The sequence below is a fragment of the Chionomys nivalis genome, chromosome 4 (genome assembly GCF_950005125.1).
Source record: "Chionomys nivalis chromosome 4, mChiNiv1.1, whole genome shotgun sequence".
NCBI classification, from domain to species: domain Eukaryota; kingdom Metazoa; phylum Chordata; class Mammalia; order Rodentia; family Cricetidae; genus Chionomys; species Chionomys nivalis.
In genome coordinates, this window is record NC_080089.1 from 92,131,893 (window position 1) to 92,158,363 (window position 26,471).

General features: G+C 38.9%; 1 protein-coding gene across 5 annotated transcripts in view; it reads right to left on the reverse strand.

The window, feature by feature from the left end:
* Window positions 1-7,149: 7,149 nt before the first annotated feature.
* U2surp (U2 snRNP associated SURP domain containing) overlaps window positions 7,150-26,471 on the reverse strand; it is a 58,258-nt gene continuing 38,936 nt past the window's right edge. For all 5 annotated transcript variants that reach the window (XM_057766718.1, XM_057766719.1, XM_057766716.1 and 2 more), the window contains 6 exons: window positions 25,862-25,928; window positions 23,417-23,576; window positions 17,165-17,275; window positions 14,901-15,019; window positions 13,289-13,465; window positions 7,150-11,785 (listed from right to left, as the gene is read on the reverse strand). In XM_057766718.1, coding sequence (XP_057622701.1) covers window positions 11,647-11,785; window positions 13,289-13,465; window positions 14,901-15,019; window positions 17,165-17,275; window positions 23,417-23,576; window positions 25,862-25,928 — 773 coding nt within the window. In that variant the 3' untranslated portion in view covers window positions 7,150-11,646. The remainder of the gene's footprint in view (window positions 11,786-13,288; window positions 13,466-14,900; window positions 15,020-17,164; window positions 17,276-23,416; window positions 23,577-25,861; window positions 25,929-26,471) is intronic.

Here is a 26,471-nt window from a genome sequence, read left to right on the forward strand (position 1 = left end):
GAAGCTTCCTGTGACAAGATTTGGTGTATCACAAATTATATGGCAAGGAGCCAGGTGTTGGTAGGACCCATACATTTATCTCATAGCTACGAAAGGGAGAGGCTGAACTTGCTCTCCTAACCCATCTCTTGAGATTTGTGTCCTCTAACCTTCACAGCAAGGTCCCTGTCAGCTGCAAGTTGTGTGGCTTGATTTGAGATTACCAGACCCTGGTTGCGAAAGGCTCTGACAGGAAAAGGAGGGTTGAGTGTCTGGTTTTCTCATGACCATTGTTTAATGTGAGGGCCTCTTCTCGACTCTTAGCGATGGTGGTGTCACTATTAACCTGATAACCTGACCACTCTTTGGAAAGAGGCAACCCATACCAAACACTCTGACAACAGGCTTGGGGTACCCTCACTCATGGCAAAGGGAGGGATGCCTTCCTCTTCCACACGGCAGCATCTGATACTCATTCCTGCTACTCTGTAGACAATGAACACAAAATAAGATTTGGAGATAAGAATTCATAATATAGTGTCCGATGAGCTCTCAGTGAAGAAGGGCCTAGAGCATCCATCCTCATCTTCATTTTGAAGAAGACTCCCAGGCGAATCATCTGCCAGCACACAGTAGAACTAACTGGACACACACCAAGGGGTCTCTCTTTGGAAGAGGACAGATACTGTTGCTCAGTTTGAATTTTTTTTTTTTAACTTAAGAAATCTCTTCTTTGATCCCCACCAGGCAACATAAGCATACTTAGGGTAATATATTTGTACATACACAAAACTAACCCTGCAAAATTACACATGAAAATTGAGAACAGGTGAAGTCATCCAAAGACTTGCATTGAAGCTGGTATATATTTTCTCTCTTTTATAAATAGTAGAGTGGTTTGAAGAAGGGAAATGGGCTACAAAAGACTCCTACTGGGTGGCTTTGGCTTTGGGCCTCAGCTGTCAGAGGAAATCGGTGAGCATCTGGGGACATGGCTGCCACTCAGCATGGTTTATGCAAGTGTGACTGCTTTAGAGGCACAGATTTCTCCAGATGACTAAGCCAGTTACTTCACTCATCTAGACAGCCTGCCAAAATCCCCTCCTGCTGTAGAGTCTAGAAATCTCCCCAGCTGGGAACAAGTAATTTCATCCGATTTGAATTCCTTTCTGAAACAGTGTGTCACAGATTCCTAGGGCTGGCAGAGGTGTGGTACATACTCATTTCCCAACACTACAAATCGAAAACAATGGCACCTTTTCTTCCTTTTTAAAGAAACCTGACAACATGCACCATTGAACTTTAAAATGTTTATATTCTTTGACCCAATAGTTCTATATCTAAAAATAAGCCCAAACTTTTGTGTGTGCTAACGGTATCAGACATGGTGAGTCATCACAGCATTGTTTAGAATGGGAGGAAAGTAGAAACAACCCAAGCTGCTAGCTGGATACTGGCAAAGTACACTACAGTAGATGATCTGATCATAGGTACCCTTAACTTCTCCACATTGATGGCAGAGGGGTGGTATCAGGCAGTCCCTTCCTGGAACCTCTAGCCAAGACAGAGGCTGAACACTGGGGCTTCCACCCTTCCTGGCGGGGACCTGCTGGACTGCCCTTGTAATCAGTTCCTAAGCCTGCTGCTTTCTCTCTCGGCTGCACTGTCATTTCTCTGCCCCCAAATGGATCTTCCCAGGGAATTCATTATTAATACAGCTAGAGACAGTCTTGTCTTTTTAAATCAAAAGACACGAAATAGTAGTTACCTAACCACGGTTCCAACGAGTTTTCCAAAGTGTGTCTTGTAGTGCTTTAGCCTCCTGAAATCAGGTTCAAGGCCATGCATGGTCAAGACAGACTCCTGTAAGGAAGCCTGCCTAGCCCAACGTAGTTCAACTCACAACTCGGCTCTCCACACTCCACTAGCCCTCGGCAGTGCACCAGGAGGCGGTGGCAGCAGATGAAAATGCTGAAGACAGAAGAATCATTGTGTCGTATACAGTTTCACCATTTCCTGATGTGCCAGCAAGAGCAAGGAGTCCTGCTCATCTGCTGGCAGTCCTGCGTAAGAAGGCAAGCAAAGTCAATCCAGGCGAACACTCAGCCTCTGTGGTGGGGAGGAACCACAGGACCCAAGGAAATGAGGAGAGTGCGTATTTAGATGAGAGCTGCTACATGTTGGGCAGTGCTGGATGCCTTACCACATGATCGCGTGTAACCTGCACAGCCATGAGCCCCTCTCTGGTTTCCCTGCTGCTCTTGTACGTCCCATCCTGTCTGTGTAACAGCCATCTTTTTATTTTTTTATTTTATTTTTTTTTATTGAAAAAAATTTCCGCCTCCTTCCAGCCTTCCATTTCCCTTCCCCTCCCCCAACTCCTCTCCCCCTCCCTCCTCTTCCCCCCTCTCCCTCTCCGGTCCAAAGAGCAGTCAGGGTTCCCTGCCCTGTGGACAGTCCAAGGTCCTCCTCCCTCCATCCAGGTCTAGGAAGGTGAGCATCCAAACTGGTTAGGCTCCCAAAGCCAGTACGTGCAGTAGGATCAAAACCCAGTGTCCTTGGCTTCTCATCAGCCCTCATTGTCCGCCATGTTCAGAGAGTCCGGTTTTATCCCATGCTTTTTCAGTCCCAGTCCAGCTGGCCTTGGTGAGCTCCCAATAGATAAGCCCCACTGTCTCAGTGGGTGGGTGCACCCCTCACTGTCCTGACTTCCTTGCTCATATTCTATCATATTACAAAAGCATTTGTTCAACTATGTTCACAGCAGCATTGTTTGTAATAGCCAGAACCTGGAAACAACCTAGATGCCCTTCAATGGAGGAATGGATGAAGAAAGTGTGGAATATATACATATTAGAGTACTACTCAGTGGTAAAAAACAATGACTTCTCGAATTTTGCATGCAAATGGATGGAAATAGAAAACACTATCCTGAGTGAGGTAACCCAGACCCAAAAAGATGAACATGGGATGTACTCACTCATAACTGGTTTCTAGCCATAAATAAAGGACATTGAGCCTATAATTTGTGATCCTAGAGAAGCTAAATAAGAAGGTGAAACCAAAGAAAAACATATAGCTATCCTCCTGGATATGGGAAGTAGACAAGATTGCCGGGCAAAAACTGGGAACTTGGGGGTGGGGTGGGATGGGGGTAAGGGGAGATGGGGAGAGAAAAGTGAGAAGGGGAGGATGGGGGGATCTTGGGGGAATGGGATGGTTGGGATAAAGAAAGGGTGGATATGGGAGCAGGGAAGTATATATCTTCATTAAGGGAGCCATCTTAGGGTTGGCAAGAGACTTGACCCTAGAGGGGCTCCCAGGTGTCCAGGGAGATGTCCCCAGTTAGTTCCTTGGGCAGCTGAGGAGAGGGAATCTGAAATGGCCCTATCCTACAGCCACACTGATGAATATCTTGCATATCACCATAGAACCTTCATCTGGCGATGGATGGAGATAGAGACAGAGACCCACATTGGAGCACCGGACTAAGCTCCCAAGGTCCAAATGAGGAGCAGAACAGTCATCTTTTTAAAATTGTATCTTGCTTCCCCTACACAAACAACCTAAAGAACTCAAAGGTCCTGAAGTCTGACATTTGGATTGCCTCATTAATGAGATTGTTACAGTGCTGGCCTTCCACACCCTTACCCCAGGCTCCCTGGTCGCATCTTGTGCCATCCTCCACTCCTCCCTGTACTCAGGCTATGGTGCCTCCCATTTGTCAGTGAAAGGGTACTGTGGTACAGGGTATTAAGACAAGCTAACTCCCAGCCTGTTCAGCCTGGAACTCTGCTCCCACCGCCAGCTCCATCCTACTACTGAACCCCCAGTTCAGGCATTACTACCCTCTGTGGCAGTTCCTCTTCCTCTCCTACTGTTTTCCATTTTTCAGAACATTTTACCATCAGAAGCCATCCTGTTCAGGTCTGGGTCTGGCCCCTTCCATTATTGAGTTCCTTGACAGTAGACTTCTCTGTGGGAGCCCATCTAGCTATATTAGAGTTGATAAAAAGCTTAAGACTACTACCAAAATCACTTTACAAACAACCTAAAGAACTCAAAGGTCCTGAAGTCTGACATTTGGATTGCCTCATTAATGAGATTGTTACAGTGCTGGCCTTCCACACCCTTACCCCAGGCTTCCTGCATTGAGCTGCTTTAGTCAAAGGATCTATATACATTAAGCAGTTGAGAGGAACATCATTCTGGCCAAAACCAGGTAGTTTGTTATTTTCGTCTTGTTCCCAGCACACAGTGCAAAGGAAAAGCACTAAAGGCTACAGAGAAGAAAGAAAAGCACTGCCAGAAAACCCGGAGAAGATAGAGGCAGGGCAAGTCTTCCAGTGACCCCCACCCCCCACACACACACCCCAAAAGCCCATCACAGGTACACCTTTCATTGCAACGGAGACAAAGTATCAATACCCACAGAGCTTTTGCAAGGCTCTCAGGGACCCACAATTCCCCAGCGGGTGTTATGCAAAGACACAATATAAACTGGCATCAGACACCAAGATCACAGTGCAGGCTTCCTTCCTATCACCTGAGTTCTTTAAGGAGATGAGGTCCTGAGAAAACTGGCAATCTGTGTCACTAAGGACTTTTGAATTCCACTGTAAAGTCTGGCCCTGAAAAGCACCTGAATTCTTCACTGAATAGACACTGTCAGTATAGAAGCCACGAGTACAAACCAAGAATATTTTAGAGATAAGCTAGGAACAGATGTGAGGTATAGAGCAGGCTGCTTAGTTCTTGACACCAGACTTCCTCCCATTCTCTACACAATGTTAATTCTGGTTCTATCATTTAATATTCACAAAATAAAGGTTCCAATAGATTTTATTCCAAAACATATGCAAATATTCTGAAAAGTTTTAACAAGTTCTTATGTCAATCATGAGAATAAACAAGTAAAATGATCAGGCCCACTTCACAACTTTCTCTAACATACCTGCTATTTAAGTCAAATTAAGCACGCTTTCAGGGCAATCAATTCAGAATTAAACCACTATTTTTAGATGCAGATGTAAATGCTTCTTGAGATATATGGGGAGTGGTACCTCTGCCTTGTGGCACTCACAGAATTTAGCATCAATGGGCATACTGCAGATCTTTCTGGGGAACACATTCTTAGGACAGATATACCTGTGCACAATATAAAACATATAAGCTACACATAACATGTCATTTTGAAATTTGCAGAGCATTAAGTTCACGTTACCTAAATATTATGGCAGTTAGAAAAGATAAAGTCTTATTAATAAAACAATTTCTGGTATCTAATACCTCCCTACACTCCTGGAGAGGCTCGTCAAGGCTCTGCTAGCCTTTATTGGAATGTTAGCACAGCAAACTTGATGAAAAGCAGTTTCCTGAACACTTTAATAAACCGCTTATGCCTGGTAGTTGCTGCACACTCCTGTAAGATATGCTGAAACAAACAAACAAATCAACTAATTCCACTTCTCATGATGGGAATATTCAGCTGGTAAGGCAGTTGATCTGCGACGGTGTTTATTCAGGGCAGCGTTTCAGCTGTATGATGTTTTTAATCAGCTAGGCTCCTCCAAATGCATGTTTTACAGCTCAGAGAACTCCAAAGGAGCTTTGCCAAAGTCCTGAGGACATTACCACAAAGCTGCTATTTCTGAGTAGAATTTAAAGTCTAATTTCCTTTTCAAATTCCATATAGTTATAGATCTAGTCTAAAAGTAGTTTTAGGGCACATTCCTTCCTGCACAAAGCTACAGGCTCTAACTGGCAAATATATCTAAAATACAAGTGTGATCATGTCCACTTGGCCCGCCTTCATTTTCTTAGAGAACTTTGTTCTGTCAATGTCCTTATGAAAAGTGCTTATTTTTGCTCAGTTCTATTAATTTGCATAGACTTAAACAAATAAAAAAAACACACCTTGGACAACAAATCACACACCTTATTTCAGTTGTTCATGGTCAGCATCTCCTTCCAGAAGTCTTGACTAGAATTCCACAATAGCAGATGACAACTGGCAAAGATATTTTACTTTATACCCTTATTACTTTGAGACAGGGTCATACCATGTAACTCTGGCTAGCCTGGAACTATGTAGACCAGGCTGGCCTCAAACTCACATTATTTACCTGCCCCTGCCTCCCAAACGGGATTAAAGATGTGCACTACCATGTCTGGCATTTACAATAATGTTTTCTTCTAAGGGAACTGAGAACAAAAGGTTATCCTGGGTTAACAGATTAAGAAGTGACTAGCCGGGCGATGGTGGTGCACGCCTTTAATCCCAGCACTCGGGAGGCAGAGGCAGGCGGATCTCTGTGAGTTCGAGACCAGCCTGTCTACAGAGCTAGTTCCAGGACAGGCTCCAAAGCCACAGAGAAACCCTGTCTCGAAAAACAAAAACAAAAACAAAAACAAAAACAAAAAAAAAAAAAAACAAAAAAAAAAAAAAAAAAACAAAGAAGTGACCGATACTGTGTAACACACACCAAAAGACCACAGAGGTTAAGAAATGTTAACCAAATGTAGTGAATTTTTTAAAAAATTTTTAAAAACTGTTTAAGTGGTTTCGTTTTTGTTTTGTTTTACTTAAGCACGGGATGCTTCCACCATCAGTTCCCAGGAATGCTGACTATTCCTTTAGTACCACGAAAGAGTCACTATGCCGCTGCGTAGATGTGACTGCACCACCAGCTCCCAGGGGACAAGAAATAAAGCACCACACATACCCTAACCTGATCCCACAGCCCAGGTTCTTCCTCTTCTACTATGTTATCATGCAAGTTTTAAAGCCCCCAAATGAGGTTCTTTATTCTAAAACAATCTGACAACACTGTTAACTAAGAAGAGGAAAACAACATTCAAAAACCAAATCAGGAATTTATCTCCCCTCCGGCTTTGTAGCAAAATGATTATCAAAGCAAGCTCTAAGCTTAGCAAGTTCTGAAAAGTTCCACTCCTTTCCACAAGCCAATAAACAGAACCAGAAAAGCATCTGAGTATGGTCATTAATATTAATCTACTGCAGTTTCAAAACAGTTTGCTTCCCGAGTACATTTTGCCAGGCTATGACGTATTGGTGTGAAATTACATCATACAAACCATTAGAGAGACCACAGAGCACACCATGTAGTACAAATGGTAAAGAATTTTAATTGTTTTATATTTCACTTTCTAGATTAGTCAAAAAGCAACAAAGCAGAATGTGGCTGGTAAGGGGCATGGCAGGGGGAGAGGGGAACTCAATGGGTACAGAGTTTCAGTTTTGCCATGAAGGAGTTATATAGGTTGGTTGTACAACAATGTGAATATACCCAACACCAGCAAACTGTACATTTTAAAATGCTTAAGATGGCAAATATTGTCAAGAGCATTATCATAACTAAAACAAAACCTGAAAAAGGAACCAGTGAGTTTTTAGTGTGATGAAACCATGTTGATTTTAAAAATCAAAACACATCACTAATTAACAAGCTGATATTTACAGTTTGGTGAATGGATGGCCATTATTTCATGCTGAAGTCTCAAGTTTTCCTTGGTGAAATAAACAGAACTTTAACATAAGTGTATGAAATTTCCTAGTTAATAGGGATCAGCTATCATGAAACTATCTGGTGAGAATGTAAGAGCATAAAATGTCGCAGCTGTGTACCTACAATGGACAGACACGGCTCCTCGCATCACCGTTCTGCATGGGAGAAAGCTGGTGAAAGCTAGGTTACCCTATAGGGCTCCCAGTAGAAAACTGTACGCAGAAAATTACATCAACAGTCTAAATTTACCATTGAAAACAATGTATTTTATTTAAGTAATTAAAAGTAAAAAAAAAAAAAGCAATAAAAGTGAATTTCATGAACTTTGCGACTAATCTTCACGGCTCGTCTGGAAGCAGCTCCACTGGCCGTCCATGGAGTCTGCCCCACTAGGGGCACTTTCGCGGAGCCGCTTTCCTAGGTCACTCCACTTCTAGAAATCTGTCTTTTCTGCTATTTCAAATCACCAGAGACACAACATATAAGACCCTGCTCAAGTTAGAAGAATAACTCTAAGCACAATTACATATGAAAGTGAGGACATTTTATCTACAAAACTATACAAATTACCATTATACACATAATTCATTTACATTGGAGATCCATGAGGTGGTACTGAATCAACAAAGGCATTGAAATTAGCAATGGAACAAGGCTCACTTGGAACAGCAGCACATTCCCATCTCCTTGCCTATCATTACACTCCCCTGGGATTTATTGTCGTTTATTAGCTAAATCCTAGAAAGTTGATAAAAAAAAAAAAAATGAAACAGTCGAAAGGATAAGAAACACTCCCTAAAATCTATCCCAAAACATGCACGTGAGACGTGGAAACAAACTTTGTTACTAATCACAAAACCCTTTAAACTTACAGTCTTCACAATATCTGCACTGAATTCTCTGTGGCTGGGCTTGTCCACTAAAAGTAAAACAGTTGGAAACAAGAGCAAAAGGCTTATTTCTAAAAAGTATTGTATTAGAAAAGTGGTACTGTTTATTTTTAAAAGCAACTTTCTCTGCTAAAGAAATCACACTGCTGTGGTCATCAGAATAGGTTAAAGCACTTTGGCAGAGGTTTATCTGCCCTCATTTTTAACCATGGCAAACTATTATCGTTCTGTAATTTTTCAGAACTTATACCACCATCACAGCAAAAATGTATAGGATATTTCTAATAAACCTAAATTTGATCATGAACAAAATTTATTTAAAGTATTTTTAAGTACTCAAGAATATTAAAGAATGGGGGATACATAAGTCAGAAAGAAGAATGTCCTCTGACACTCTTTAAATGGAATACAATTCTCAATCTCAAGTTAAGACCACAGGAATGGTCTGCAATAAAGAAAATTGGGTCAGCATAGAGCAATTTCTACAAAATTTAGCAAAAAAAAAAAAAAAAAAAGCCAAAAATATTGTGAGCCAAATAAAAGGATCCTTTGGGATCAGGGCTTTCTGTCTGCCCCAGTACTTTAATCTCCAACTTCCTAGAGACAGAAACCCCCACATACTGACTCACAGCAATACTGAAATACAATGCCAAAGAAAACCAAACACAATCCTTTTAAGTCACAGGTCTCTTTGGTAAAAAAAATCCACCAGCATGTAACTTTGCACCTGTGTGCAGAGAAAAGTGAGACAGCATTGCCTTGGTAAGGGACCCTGTTTTAGGCCCTTTGAAGGGACAGACCACTGAGGCTCTGCTCACACATGCAATTCAGTAGAGGACAACAGCTTTGTGCTACACAGCTAGAACCATCTTTCCTGTGACTCAGATCATGTGTGAGCATTCTAAGTCAACTCACAGCAATTATGCTGTATGTTCTTTAGATATGAAAACTAAGCTATTAGGAAAAATATGCAGAACAGTTTACTTCTTGTAAGAACATACCAGTTCCTAATCCCACGACACTTACAAGGAACATGTTTTTGAGATAGGCTCTCTGTCTTTTGCCCAAGCTGGTCTCAATTCCAGAGCTTATAATCATTGTGCCTCTGCTGGGAACAGCTATGTGCCACCCAAATCCACTGTGAATTTTAACAGCTTATTCTAGATGTTTCCTCATAAAGTAAAACTGGAAATAACCTAGTTAATGCTATTTACAATTCAATAAAACAAAATTCAACACAACTTAATATATACATTAAAAAACTCCAGAAAATATTCTGTCAGGTCTAAGTAATTTCCCATCTACCCAAAAGGAAGCCAAGTCTATCTGCAGCAAAATTTAACTATAATAGCGATGGATCCATTGCAGTAGAAAACACTACAAATGAACACCCAAAACCAAGCTCAGGTTTTTTACTCAGGAGAGAAAAGTAACTAGCCATCATAACTTGCCTGAAAAAAAAAAAAAAAAAAAGAAAACTACTTTCTGACCAATTATTTCTTGGCCTATCCAAAGACCCAGAGAAGAAAAATGTGTGCCTTCTGTAACAGCTGTATTTACAAAGGTCTTTAAGTATCAGCACCAAATGTTCACATAAATTATTCTAAGCAACTTTAAGGATTTAATATTTCCTAATAAAGTAGGTAAACAAAGGACTGAACAATATTTTCATGCTAAGAACCACTAATGTCTAACAAAATGATTGGCTCATTTCTAAAGCTGCGTGGGGAAAACAAGCCTTACTGTCCAGCTAACAGGACTACTCCCCTATCACGGGTTAGGAAGCCTCACTGTCCAGCAGACGGGACTACTCCCCTATCAGGGTCAGCAAGCCTTACTGTATAGCTGATGTGACTACTCTCCTATCAGGGTCAGGAAGCCTTACTGTACAGCGGACGGGACTACTCCCCTATCACGGGTTAGGAAGCCTTATTCTGTGATTAGGCAAAATTAAGTAAACAAGGTGAAAGGATTTTTAAAAGTAGATTAAATAAAACAATCTGTTATTAGAGGAAAAACAAAACTAGCCACATAAAGTACCTAAATGAAACACTGAAAGCAAGATTGACAAATACAGTGTCAGTCTGAGTCTATGTCACCCTTTATTACATTATATTCACTGCAGTATTTTGATCAACATTCACAAGTTTTCCTATTTCTCCCTCAGACTACAGCAAGTTCTTTCCTGTTTATAACAGAATTCAACTCTGCAAATGGTTTAAGTCAACTTTTTGCACCTTGAATTTACAAACCACTGAGTGTTAAAATTGCCTGAAAACCATTTAAATTTTTATTGAAAGCTGTACTTCAAACCCAAACCTTCAAAACAGAAAAGCTGTTTCAAACAAATTTGTACAAATATCATGATACCAGTGTTTTAAAGATAACCTACAGACAATTATAAAAAGGCAACTATTATACAAAAGAATTCTATGGCAAATCTTTTTTATAAAATCTTTTATAAATAAACTTGCTTCATGATAGAAGATAAAAATTAAATCTACCCTAAAAATACGTAATTGCTCAGAAGACGGGTTGAGTGCTTTTGAAATCATGTTGCTTCTTTGAAAAATGAAATTTTAACTGGGCAACAAATACCACATCATACCCACTCACTCAAGCCTTCTCATCTCTGGGTATGGAAACCTTACGGGTTTTATTTTGGTAGCCACCTTAGTAAACATAAAACACTAGCTGCTTTCACACTGGAGCTTGTACAGTGCACTAGGTGTAAAAAACAGCAATAGTGCCAAATTCACTTAGTAGGTCTTTAAGGGACTTGGTGTTACCAACTGGGCAAAAAAACAACATTATAGTTTTCTGTTCAGATTTTATTTGAAATCTAATTCAAATTGTCAAAGCTACAAAAGAGGGGAAGACATCTGTATTATGTGTCTAAGTCACAACATCCTAAAACAAAATACTACTACTGCCAGCAGATCCATTATACACATTTCTGATGAAATTCATTAGCACAATAAAAATTTCATCTTGAGAAACAGCCACAACAAAAGTAATTTATACAATATAAAACAATGACAGGTCTACAGATGCAGTTACTCATGAGTTTACACATGCATTCACAAACAAACAAACAAACAAACCCAGGAATGCTCTTTCATTAGAATTTTGTTTTTGTGTGTGTGGTTTTTTTTTATTAAAAAAAAAACAAACAAAAAACAAACAGACCATTCAGGCACAAAACAAACTTGCATTTCCAATAAGTGACAGGATCTTAAAAATATATGTCAGTGTTTGTTTTTCTTTGACTTTTTATGAGACCTGTGTGGAGACCGGGACTGGGATCTGGATTTCTTTCCTGATTTCTTAGGCGACCTAGACCGAGACCGCCTAGACCTTTTAGGCGTCCTTGAACCAGATGGCGACCTGCAGAAACAAATAAATAACAATATCTGAGTACTTGCCTTCCAAAACTGCTTACATTCTTATATGGCTTAAGATAAGCTTCAAGTGGGCATATAAGCCACTAATAAAAGAGCAAACTCAAATTTATTCTTACTGTATACACACACAGATTTATTTTGCACTTACCATTCATGTGTGATCAGTCGACAAATCACACATGATATAAAAAGTCAGATTTCTGAACTTTACTACCGCTCTACTGAGAGTGTGTATCTTTAATAAGCTCCCCAAGAAACTAATACTCCCAAAATTTGAACCTGTAATCCACAAGATAAAGTTCAAGGTGGGAACTAAGACATTCACACAACTTTAAAAGCACAGAAGCTGTGCATTCTATTGATGGAGGAAGGTCATTGGTTAAAAATAAAGAAACTGCTTGGCCCTCATAGGTTGGAACATAGGTGGGTGGAGTAAACAGAACAGAACGCTGGGAGGAAGAGGAAGTGAGCTCAGATGCAGGGCAGCTCCTCTCAGAGACAGACGCAATGCAGCTCATCGCCAGGCCAGATGTGATGAAGCTCCGACCCAGGACGGACGTAGGCTAGAATCTTCCTGGTAAGCGCACCTCATGGTGCTACACACCTTAATAGAAATGGGCCAAGCAGTATTTAAAAGAATACAGTTTGTGCATTGTTATTTCGGGGTATAAAGCTAACAATGTGGGAGCCATGCTGTGGGAAGAGGCCCGCAGCTCCCACTACATTCTATGATTTTGTGGGGGAAGAATTTTCTTACTCAAGGTCATTTGAAACAACATAATCTGTTGTTTTTGACACAGGGTCTCCCAGGTAGTGAGTGGGCTTAATTGCACCTGCCACCACATCTCACCCCAGTAATTTTGCTAAGTTTTGTTCATGAAGATTTCCCAAATAAAAAAACATATACATACACATACATATGAGTATGTGTAGTCTTGAAGAGGAGAAAGTCATCTATTACATAAAGACTGCACAGAAAATGGTTACAATAATGAAATATTAGCATATATATTCAGGTGCAGCTCAAGAAAATTTCCCTCTGTAATATCAATATATTTATGAACTACTTTTGTGGAATTAAAAGGCTTAAATAAAATATGAAAGTGTGTATTGAAGAAATGATCTAGATAATATTCTATTTCCTTACCCACATACTTACTTCTGTGAGGAAGAGGTATTCCTTCTCTTCAGTTCTGACAAAATCTAAGGCTATTTATTACCCAGAAACAAAGATCAGAATGAAAAAGTAACACCCCATCCCCAACAGTGGACATATGAAAATCCTTGGCCAGCCTTTAACTGCTAGAATTCTTCTATACCTGAACCATGACAAAACTGAAATAGGAGCAAAAGAGATAATCCAAAATAATTAATAATTTTTCTGGTTTTTTGAAATCTTAACAAAAGGGGTGGGGGGCAATCACATCCTCTTCAAAGCTATAGAACACTGGTGATTGACCTGTAGCTAAGGGTGAGTTGCACTTACCTTTTGGCTTTCTTGCTAGCATCTCTAGGAGAATCTTTGTGAGATGACCTGGACCGTGAGCTTTCTTTATGAGATCTTTCTGAGCGTTCTGACCGTTCTGATTTTGGAGATGGGGACTTCACTCGCCTACCACTGCTACTCCGAGATGGGCTGGGAGAAGTACTATGCCGTCTTTTCCTACAGAACAAAGCACATAAATTCTATAAGTGACGAAAAATACTTAAGTATTCATTTTCAATTTTTACTGAATTAGCTACAAATGCTTCCCAGCTTACAATAACTTAACTCTCACTATTCATACTAGTACTATTTTCCAACAACAGTCAATTCCTTTATTTCATAAACAAGTAAGTTTATGGGCAAAAGACAGTTTGCACAAAAAAACAAATGAATTCAATTTTTTTTTTTTTTTTTTTTTGCTGTAAAAGAGAGATTACTACGAAGATGAAGAAAATCTGACATTTTGGACTGGATAACAATGAAGATTTTTCTTTTTTTTTTTTTTCGAGACAGGGTTTCTCTGTGGTTTTGGAGCCTGTCCTGGAACTAGCTCTTGTAGACCAGGCTGGTCTTGAACTCACAGATATCCGCCTGCCTCTGCCTCCCGAGTGCTGGAATTAAAGGCGTGCGCCACCACCACCCGGCCAATGTTACCACTTTTACTGAACTTAGATGACCACTTAACTGGCTGCAGGTGAAGTAGAAGGGAAGAACTAAGAAGAGAAGTAGAAGTGTTTTAATAGGTGGAGCAATTGGGTGAAAGATACATGGGGATTATTTGACCTATTCTTATAACTTCTATGAAACCGAAATTACATCAAAATAATAAGACAAAAAAGGTGGTATTTCTTTGTTAACCAATCTGTACAATTTTGCTTTTTACAAGTATGGACAAGGTGATTATGACAGGTTTCTCATTTGCAACCATTAGTTTTTACAATGTGGAAAACTTTGATCCTATTCAGTGAAGCAGCTGCTTCGCTCACTAGACATTTAAGAACTATAGAAGTAGAACATGGTCCAGGGAGGTGGTTCAGCAAGTAAGAACTCTTAACCTGAGCTTGACCCTTTGGAACCTACATGGCAGGAGAGAACCAACTCCCACAGCTCTCTTCTGACCTCCACAAGATAATGATGGCATATATGTACCCCAAAGAATAACACACACACTAAACAAATAAAATAAAAAGTAAATAAAAACTCAAAGAGAAAAACTGGAACCAAGAACTTAACATGATGAGCAAGCCACTGTGGCTTCTATATAATTTTCTTTCATGACGAAAAAAGATGCTTACAGTGGAGTTGAGTGGCAAATATAACAAGTTCTTATGTAAGCCGTGGGGTTGATACCCAATAGTGTAACTGAATTCCTACAAGGAATTAAGGCTGAGGATACCATATGAACCAAGTAAAGAGATGATGTCCTAATTAGTTAAGCCAAAAGGCAACTGCCACTCTCTCAGTTAATTCTGCCTCCTACAGGCAGAAGCCAACCAAGTATGTTTATTGTGAAAAGGCACTTCCAATTTGTTGCTACTAATGATAGAAATACTTTAAAACCTAACAGCACTCCAAATCTGAAACAAGGCAGAGTAACTACGACATGCCATACCTTTCTTTTCTTGTTGGAGTACATTCGTCTTTCTCCTTCTTGTCTTTGGATCGGGATTCCAATTTTTCTTTATCTTTTTTGTCTCTTTCTCGTTCTCTTTCTAACTCTTTCTCCTTTTCCTGTTTTGTTTTTTAAAAGAAAATAATTGTTTTTAAAAAATGTCAGTCTAGGCTATCCTATGTGTCTAATCCCAGCTTCTCTAAATAGTAATTAAGGTATGATTATCATTTTCATTTTCAGAAAATATCTAGCCATTTCTCATATACCACATCATCATCATCACCATCATCATCATCGTCGTCGTCGCTGTTCAGCAGCAAAATATTTCCTGAGTGCTCATCACAGCCCAGACAACATAGTGACAATTTTCCAAACACTAAGTCATTCTGTGATCCTTTACGACACTATCACTCTCAATCTAGATATGGAAAACCTGGCTCAGAAAGTTTAAGCACAATGACCATGGTCACACCAGAAAGTCAGGAACTCAGTCTAAGAGTTCCTATCCCTTCACATCCCTACCACATCAAAATAAGGGAAGGAGGTAGAGAGGGAGGGAGAGAGAAGTAGAAGGGGAGGGAGGGAGATAGGGAGGGTTAAGGAAAGAAGAAATGAATCAGGAAGAGCTAGCAAGCAACATAACTGACCTTCCCACCACAGATTTCAAGAGCCTAGTTATAAAAGCAATTCTGCGTATACAGCAGGTTCCCTTAGTAAAACATTCTTGCCAAAGACTTTATTATAAATAATGATAAAAGGAAATGTAAACTGATTATATAATGATATAATTATATAAACCAGAAAAATAACTATTCATTCCTAGTTGTCCTAACTGCCATTTCTCAATAAAATTCTAATTTCTATTAATAGCAGAACAGTCAAAGTAGTGGCTAAAGATACTGAACCACCTTAGTTCTTTAAGAGCAGAAATAGAATTTATTTATAATTGGCATATATCAAAAATGTTATCTAACTGCTGCTTCCTATTTTTAAAAAGAAATTCTTATAACTAAACACTGGCAAATTCTTTTACAGAGCCAGACCAAAGCTACTTTGTCTTGTGGGTTATAAACAATCCTTTTAACAATGGCGCAACTGCACTATTGCAACAAGAGAACCACACAGACAATACCTAGGTCAAGATGCATAGCTGTGTTCTAGTGAACTTTATATACAAACTGACAGAGATCATAGTTAACTGACCTTCAGCACATGCCTTCTAAAACCACAATCTTGTCTCCAAGTAACACTCATGGGATACAGAAGACTAAACTAGCAACTGACATATCTTTTAGTTTGTAGTCACTGAGATTCAGGGAGCATTTCAACATGTCATCTTCAATGCAGACTAATAACCAGTTACCATCACCAAAGGGACTCAAAAGGGTAAAGACAACTAATACCATTTTAAAAATAATCTCATTTATCTTTTTCCCAAGTACATCACAGAATATAAACCCAAGGAGATACAAAGGAGATCAACTTCTCTTAATGATACTCAGTATACACTTACCTGAATGAAGATAAAATTGTTTCTTGATTGACTATACATTTTATAGAAACTATACTACAATTAGTCTATTTTAAACATTCTGATTTAAAACTACAGAGCAACAATAATAGCAATCCTACCTATGACCCATCAGAGAAAACTCCAGTGGCACACAGCAACGATGGCATAGGATTCCACAGTCAGCACAGCTGTCCAGTCACTTTACTAGGCAGCTCCCTCCCACCATTTCTGTACCTATAAGCTCCTAGGGATGCCTTTTTCTTATTTGATAGTGTTACTATCACTGTAATGATGGCCAAGATACAGGACAAAATAGCAATTCCAATGGAAGTCCTGGGCATTTCCATAGTCACCACATGGGGTCCTAGTTCTAGAGCTCTGCACATCCCTAACTCATTGAACCTAAAAAGCCCAGCACTCCCTGATGCCATAAGTATTCTACCCCTTACTACACCTTCCCAACAGCAGGACTTTCCAGCCCTCCTCTTCACCTTCCTAGGACTCCTGGTTCTTACTAGCATCAATGTAATGTCTTCCCATAGAATTTTCCAGTTAAGAAAGCATATTCTTAGCAAGATTAGCTAGTCCATGGGTAGTGCCCAGAATAAAATATTTCTAACCATCATTCAATATTTATACATTAAAGACTACTGTTTGCAACGTACTTCCCTTTAGTATGCTATGACCCTAATAGTCTACAGATAGGTAGGTAACTGTGGAAATGCTATTACTGAATAAACATATTCCTTACTCGTTGCAACAATTTATCTCTGTAGTGCTCGACTTGTTCCTGGAAGCTCTGGCCTGGTTTTTTAGGTCTCTTTCCAGATTCCAATTCATCTTGAAACTTCATAACTTTGAGCTGTAAAATAAGACATTTTTTATAAGAATTTTCTATAACACTTTCTCAAGCACTGCTTTTCTCCTACAGCAAAGCAGTGACTGGTTAGGACATGATCAAAACATAACCACAATAGAAGGTCTGTTAAACAAACCCTCTACACAAAATTCAAGCCATCAAACACAAACATAATATTCTCAACTTGGAGAAGATTAAACCATAGACTGTTTTACATCCTTAAGAACATACTTGTTAACCTAACAGTACCAGTGAATTTGCTATCTAGTTTTCCAAATCAGAAGGAAAAAGTGAGTACAGGCAAGCACACTTGGAGCAAGATTTAAAAGTCAGCAGGACATAAACAGAAAACAGGTTAAAAGCAACAAGATAAACAATGGTGGTGTTCTAGTTTCAGCTCCTTAGAACAACATACACAGCTGCATGGTATGAAGGCTCCACTCTATTTACAGCAGTGTAACCACAGACCATCAAAACACAGACTTAAACCATATTCAGACCGTACCTTTTAAGAAGAGTAAATACTGATTTAAAAAAGATCAGAATTTCTTGCTCCATTTCTTAAAATGTATCCCTTAGAATATCCATGGTCTGTATTCTGTCAATTACATTTTAAATAAACGCTGATTGGCCACTAGTCAGGCAGGAAGTATATATAGATGGGACAACCAGACAGGAAGTAGAGGTGGGTCAAGGAGAACAGGAGAATTCTGGGAAGAGGAAAGCCCATTCCTCTGCAGTTGGGAGTCCACCAAAGAAAAAGCAAGATGTGACTGCCTCACTGAAAAAGGTATTGAGCCATGTGGCTAGCATAGACAAGAATGGGCTAATATAAGTTATAAGAGTTAATAAGAAGCCTGAGCTAATGGGCTAATCAATTTATAGTTCATGTAGACCTCTGTGTGATTTCTTTGGGGCTTAACAATTGCGGGAACCGGGCAAGACAAAAATTTCAGACAATACCCTAAGCTTATATGATGAGTATTTCCTGTAGCATGCTAGTAGACCACTTACATATTCATTCTAACATTTCTGGCTAATTCTATGCAAAAAATCACAGATTCACACACACTTGCAATGGGTAGCAATCTGAAAGCCTACATCCACCATCACAATTCCCCTCAGAAAAACCCAAACATGTAAAATCAGTAACAGAAAAAGAAAATATAAGAAAAAGTGAGACTAACTTCACATTTTATTCTGGAGATTTAAATATTTTGACCAACCCTTACTCCCAGAGACAATGTCTTACAATCTATTCCAGGCTGGTCTCAAACTGGTGACCCTGACCTTCCCAGTGCTGATTATAGGGGTGCTGTGATTATAGGTATGCATCACCTTGCCTGAGTAAAACTTTTACAATTCTGTAAAGACTACTAAAAAAGATAAACGTGGGCCAGCGAGATGGCTCAGTGGGTAAAGGTGCCTGCTGCCACATCTGATGACCTGCTCCATCCCAGGGACCCACATGCTGGAAAGAGAGATCCACAGTTGTTTTGACTTCCATTTGACTGATGTGACACATAAAATAATAAATGTAATTTTAAAACTTTTTGAAGAGAATAAACTCATGATAAAACTTAAAGTAAGACACTAGGGTTGGAACGATGGCTTGCTGAGAAGATCAAGTGTCATGCGAGCCTGACCACCTGAGTTCAACCCCCAGTAGCCATGTTTACCTGGATCTGTAATGCTAGTACTCCTACATGACACAGACATGACAGAGTCACTGGGAAGTCTGCAGGTCACTTATCCTGGAGCACACAGAATGGCAGAAATAGTAAAGCCTGCCTCAACAAGGGATAAGAGAACAGACTCCTGAAATTGTCCTGACTTCCACACAATGCACCTGCTCTCTCCTCCCACCACATCCCCTAGACAGACATACACACACACACACACATGCACACGCACACACACACACACACACTACAAAATTACTAAAATAAAAACTGTGAAAGCTTCCAGGAGCTTAAATGTCCATGAAAATTTAAAAGGTAACAGTAGTTTCCCTTTCAACTAAGGGCAGGAAAGTGATGAGTGAGCAGCACATGGACATCCCACACCTGTTCAACCCTGTCTACTTAAGAAATAAAGAGAGCGTCCTAGCAGGCTAATATCTCTCTACTCTATGTGTAGATATGCATTTGAACAGACTATATACTTAGTAAGGCATTTAGGAAATGAAGCCTGTGCATTGGAAAAAGGTTCTAATCCTCTCCCTGCCCCACAAGTTAAAGAAGTATTGCCACAATGTCTGAATTCATGACTGTATCTTCTAAATTCTTTGATTTTTGTCCTTTTTCTACCTAGTTCACTTCCATAGCAGTATTTTATAAACCTGAGACTTAAGATTCTCTCCATCTTTTCCTTCAAACAAATCTTAAAATTAGTCTTTACACTTTTCATCTCTTAATGAATTATACATTTTAAAAGACGTCAGACACTAAATTGAGAGAAAAAGCAGGATGATGCAAATGCCTGAATTCACCACTGTATGACTCCTCCTCTGACCAAATTCTGTTGCATAGAATGTAATGTTGGTAACTGGCTTAAAAACTAAGTTAAACAATAAACTGAATTTTTTGTTTTGAATAATAACTCAGTTCTTATTCCTTAGAGTAGCCAGCACCCTTGGTTTTTGTTGCTGTTGTTTTGTTTTTGTTTTTTGTTTTTCTTAGAGTCTCTTACTGAAACCCGGAGCTCAACAATTAGAACAAGCTGGGTGGTCAGAAAATTCTGCAACTTCTGCCTTATCCTCTCTGGTGATGCAACATCACATGCACAATACCAAGCCTGGATATTTACATGTGTTCTTGGAATCTAACTCAGGTCTTCAAATTTGCATGGAGAGCTCTGTAGAGACCACACTGTCTTCCAGCCTATTTTATTTGAGACAGAGTCTCACTATGCAGCCAAGCTAGAATCAAACTTGTAATCTCTGATCTCTGCCTCTTGAGTGCAAGGATCATAGGCATCAGCCACCACATATGACTAAAATTATTTTTTGAAATCATTATAAAATCCCACCTTAAGAGTTCCTGACACTAGGACCTAACTAAGGCCCAAACACAAGTTAAGATACCCATAAAAAAAAGTGACCACACTTCTCAACACAAAGGGAAACAGTCAATGCAGATGCTGCCTTGAGACAACAACCAGGCTCACATTCTCACTTCAACAGTCTTTTGTTAAGGACAAGCAGAAAAGGTTCCCCATCACCAAAGACTTTTCTTGGTCTTTGGTTCCCAGCATTCTACTCCCCAACCTCTGTTGGCAGAACCTGGGAAAGCAAGCAGCACAGGAAAAATAGTACTAGCCTATCTTGTCTGCACAATACATGGTCATAGGTTTTCACGTGTTTCTGTAGAGAATAAGTATTGTAAAGCCACAAGTCCATTGTTTCGTTTTTTTTTTTTTTTTTTTAATTAATCACTGGTTTAAGGTTTAGCTGTTAGGCATTTTTATAAAGACACCACATTTGAGGAAAGAAGAAAAACTGTGGTATAAAATACAGTATATAATAAAACTACCTAGAGAAACTAATTTAGAACTGTATTCTTTACTTAAACAGTTCTCTAATAAAAGCACAGGATTTTAAGACCCAAAACTGATACTCAAAGGGACAGGGAAGCAAGGTGAGAAAGCATGGAAACAAAGTTTGTGAGACTTGAGTTTGATTAATCTGTTACCTGCTGTGAAACCACTCCATGACTTAAATGCCCCAGAGTAACAATGGAGAAGAATCTAGGTGCTATCAAGATGAAAACCTACCTGCCTTTTAAACCTAGGATTTGGCTTATTTTCCAAATTCTGAGATAGGTGAGAATTATGAGAGCAGGGAAGATAATGAGTGAAATTTTAACAAAGAGATAGGGAGCAGACTATAAAAGATCACATACAGTACACACACAATATACACCACATATATACAGAATTTGAAAATGATAATGCTCATAAAACCCAGCTAACAAAGATACATTATATGGTTTTCTTCTCTTTATATTAATAAGGAAACAGAACATTCTAAAACAAGAATTAGGCAGTCTGTATTGGCATTTTTTAATATCTGTGTGAGTGCAGACACACCATGAAAATTCACGTGGAGGTCTGATTAGGATCTGTCCCTCCACCGTGTATGTCATAACCATCAAACCCAGGTCATCAGCTTGGTGGCGAACACCTATTCTCACTGAGTCACCCCTTCTCCCCCAAGCCCTATATTGACATTGTAACTCCAATTATCAAGAAAATGTATTTTTATTGAATGCAGTCTTTATTTCTACACCCTACTCCCCAGTCCTGAGGATTGAACAACCAGTCTTTTACATGCTAAAACAACTACCCTAGCAGAGAACCACATTCCTCCCCCACCCCCACCCCCGCCAAATACTCAGTGTTGCTTTCTTTATAGTTTGAAACAGTCTGCCCAGGCTGTTCTTGAGCTCTCTAGGTAGCCCAGGTAAGTCTCTACTCATCCCCTTCCTGACCCAGGCTCCCAAGAGTCTGAGGTTACAAACATGCACCACCATGTATAGCTCATTTTTACTCTTAGTAGCTGTGCCAAATTAGGAAGAGCTGCTCAGACAGAGTAACTCTAGAGGACGACGTCCCCTCTCCCAGTAAAGTTTGCCCTTGGGTTTAGGGACATCATTTAGGGGTTGATTATAATTGGTATACGGTTGAGGGTTGGGGAAGGAATTTTATAAGCTCAGGGATCATTACAACAGTTTCACAGGAAGAAAAAGGTCCAATAGTGAGTGTGTTCACCTCTACACAACACCTCATTCCTCTAAAATTGTTAAGAGAACAAAGGAGTGTCCTATGGAGAAAGTAATTAAATTATCTCTACATACTAATGTAAAGCTTATCTCTACATACTAACTAGAATCATGCTGATTCTGCACAGGGTTAAAACAAAATGTTTTCTTTGGTTTGGTGACACTAGGGAAAGAGGTAGTGGGAAAGAATACGCCTCCAGTGATTATGTAGAAAAGTAGGAAGGAGATCATCCAAATACAGCATGTATCATAAGAACTAAGATGCTGGCACATCGCAGGCATTCCACATTACTATTAAGTGGGTACTATGGATTGAGGACTCACATATTCTTTTCAAGTTCTAGACTAACTGGCCATTTTGCTGGAAAAGTTTACCACCCTGAGCACTCAATAATGCTTTTCTCCTCATGAGGTCCTGTCCCTCCCTGAGGATCTATAACACTTAAAGGTTCTCATGTGAAGGAGTGACTTCCCTGTAAATAAGCTCTTACCACTCAAGATCCCAAAGCAAACCTAATGAAAATTCATTGGGAGACGCACACATTCCAAGCACTGACAAACAGACAGACACATACACACACACACACACACACACACACACACACACACACACGCACACACTCACCACCAGTCATGAAAATGTAAGATTGATTGGAAACAAGAAGATGCTCAATGGAAGTGTGGGGGGTGGAGGGGACAAAAGAGGATAATGGGAGTTGAATATGATCAAAATACATTAAATCAATGCATGAAAATGTCATAAAACTCATTATATATAGTTAATAATATGCTAATAGAAACCATTTATTTTAAACTTCCCCAAATGCTTCTCTCCAACAAGTCCAAGTAGCCTGAGATACAAAACAAACAGCATTGTAGAAAAGGAGTAAGAGAGGAGGGCACAGTTTGCCTGAGATAGTTTGGGTTTTTTTCTTCTTAATGTTAAGACTCAGGCAATGTATACACTATACTATCATAAAACCTTTCAAAGAAACCACTATAATTAATAAAATGTAAACCTAAATTCAATGTGTCAGAAAATATTTTATTTTTACCTAGTTATATATGGTAGGCATTCAAAATCAAATGGTTTTTCCTATTCCTTGGAATCCATTTCCCAGAGGCTCTCCTGTATGCCACGCATTCGAACAGAGAACAAAATACACACGTACACACATCCAAATAAAATCATAGAGATAAGTGGGACAGGAAACAAGGCTAGCGTTGAGAAAAAGGGATACTTGAACTAAGAAGCAATGTTAACTCGTTTCCAAGCATAAAGAATGCTGTGTCAAGAGGAAGCTGACTTCGTGTGGAACGTTAAAAACCACTAAAGTAGTTTTCATTTGAATGCAATACAAACCTCAATTTCACGAAGCTTAGCTCGTTTTTCTTCACTCATTTCTGAGTATTTAGAGAACTTAGACTCAGTCATTTCTTCTCTGACAGGGTTAGAATACAAATGATGCTCTTCTGATTTGGAACTCTGAGTGTCTTCTTCATCTTCACTTTCTTCTTCTTGACTTTGGAAACAGAATACACTGCATGTCACAGCAGGGAAACAAAGTACTGTATTTTACAGTATGGGTATTTGTTTCTCATTGTCCTGGACCTTAAATGATACTGCAGAACAACTAAAACATTTTCTGCACGTATTTTAGACAGTTCTGAAAAACGTATCCTTCTACAGAGAAAGTTGAGTTTCAATATAATATAATCATGCTTTTAATAAATTCTGTGGTAATGTTATCAGTGTGCTTTTCATTCTGCAACAGTCATCCAAGGAAATAAAATGAAGAACAAATGAGTGTTGCATACGCCTCAGTTCAGTAAACTCATGAAGGCTTGTGCATAAAAACCCCAATGTTTAACCCTCCTTCTGTAAAGTATACTCTAGAAAATACATGATTTTGTCACATTCACCATAAAAACATGTAAGGGCCTCAATCCAACACATAAGGACCCCACCTGATTAGCACATTATACTAAAGCACCACATAAAGTTTGAGCATTAAAAACCTTCACCTAAGGTTATAGCTCATCCTGAAAGCTAGCTCTTTATTCAGCTCTTGTTTTATTTATGTTTATAAAGTCTGTACTTTCTTTTATTTTATATTCATTTATTTACATGTATGAATATTTTGTGTACCATGTGCATGCCTGCTGCCCATGGCCAACAGGAGAGGGTTTTAGAACCCCTGGAACTGAGTTAAGAATGGTTGTGAACCTCAATGCAAGTACTAGGAATCAAATCCAGGTCCTCTTCAAAAGTAACAAGTGCTATTAACCTCTGAGCCCTAGCTACCTGCTAAACTTTTATGAAATGTGGAATTTCAAAATTCTAAATCTATACAAAATTCATTACAAATGCTACTATTTTTAGCATTTCTTTCCATCTGCTACAAGTACTAATTTTAAACTCCACCTCTACTAAAAATGCAATAGTTTATTATTATATGAAGCAGCCCTCAGCAAAAAGGCATTTCTGATCCTGCCACTAGAGAGTAGTAGTGAGCTGTAAGAAATGTTGAAGGACCAGGAAGCTTTGTGCAAATCAGCGTTCCTCATCTGCATAAGCCGACGCTTATATTAACATGGGAGTTCTAAGAAAAATTAAAAACAATCTTACTTCTACTGACCCATGTTTCTAGCAATGATTACTTCAACATCAATACTAAAATAAACTCATACAGTAACACAAAAATCAATTTTATGCCCCTAATGCTTTCAGAAAATGAACCTAACAATGTATCTGGCATTCTCTGATGAACTTTATACCCTTCACTGTAAATTGAAGAATTATTTGATCAGTACAGTATATAGTTATGCTAATATTTGAGATGTTGCTAATGACAGAGTCATGGATATAAAAGTCAACAAAAACAGTTTCAAAGCAAACTAACATGAATGATTCACTCTAGTATTCTTCAGTTCCTGAGACCTATCGCCACTGATTTGCCACACTTCTACTTTCTAATCATTACCAACGTACTCAGTCACACCAACAGAACTGCCAGTTTCCCCATGCCATCAAACCGTCTACAAACTACTGACTGAGCACACTTCCTTGCAAGCCATCAGTTCCTCTACCAAGTACACACAAATGCACATTCTGTGCTGGGACAACAAAAGGGCTTCCCCGATTTTCTTCTTCCATCTGAGAATAAAAGATTATAGTTTTTACAGAATAAAAAGTTCTTCCCAGAATAATCTTGATAGCAATTTTTCCTATTGCAAAACTCTTATTCAAAGCAATGAAGCTTTATAAAACTTATCATACAAACTTTACATTCTTACTACCACAATGTTAAAAGCAAAAATACTTCTGATGATTGCAAAAGAGAAAACGATCAAAAAATCATCATTTATTTATACTCATAAAGCCCACTTATTCTTACCTCTTCTGACATGCTTTCATTTAAAATAACAAAATAGTTCTTAGCAATGCACTATCCAAAAGAAAAGGAGTATAATCTTCCCACTTAACATTTTAAAAATCACTTTTTTGCAGATACAAAACAATATTTAATGACAAAGATTTGAAACAAACACAACAGATGAAATAATAGCTACAAGGCAGAAATGTATAGTCTCGGTTAGAAAACCCATCCATGTGAAACCTAATGCAAAGACCAGAGACCAAAACTCTTTATTCACTGGGAAAAAAAATGAAGACGAAAGGTGATTCTCTCACAAGGATTTGAAGGTGAAGTTATCCTCTTCACTATTATTTCAACTATAACTGTCAGTAAGAAAAAGGGGTGTATATGTGCAGGGAACTGTGTGTGTGTGAAACTTAGATTCTTACTTTTGGTTTTCTTCTTCTTCTGATTCTTCATGCTGGTCAAATAGCTCCCACTTGGAAGTTGTCACAGCTGCAAAGGGAAAGGTAAATTAGCTTTCTGCTACAGCACAGTAGAAGCCCAGCTTTAGAGCTAAAAGTTTATATTACAGAAGCTTTTATCTTCATCTTATCTTTTCATGTACTATACATCTTTTCTCATACCTACACTATCTATGCAAATTCAGAAATTATTAAAAGCACTGTCTGTATTTCTATGGTGAATGGCATGACTTATTTTATCACATCAACAAATACTAACAGACACGGGTCCCAGTAAGTGTAAAGAGAAAGGCAAATGTAAATGGGATCTAAGAACCACTATGGGAGGTCAAAACTCAGTTTCTAAAACAGATTTCCAAATGGATGCTGCTTCCCATCTACACTTTCTATAGAAACACCTCAGCCTGAAAGGTTATCATGATTTCTGTAATTGTACTCTCAAAGCTTCCAAATTGCAGGATCTAAGACAATTACTAAAGGAGTAGTAATTTAATGAATTTCACTGAAATTCAACAAAGTCCAGTGAATGCTTATGACAGACCTAAAACATGATAGCACTGACTCTGAAGGCTGA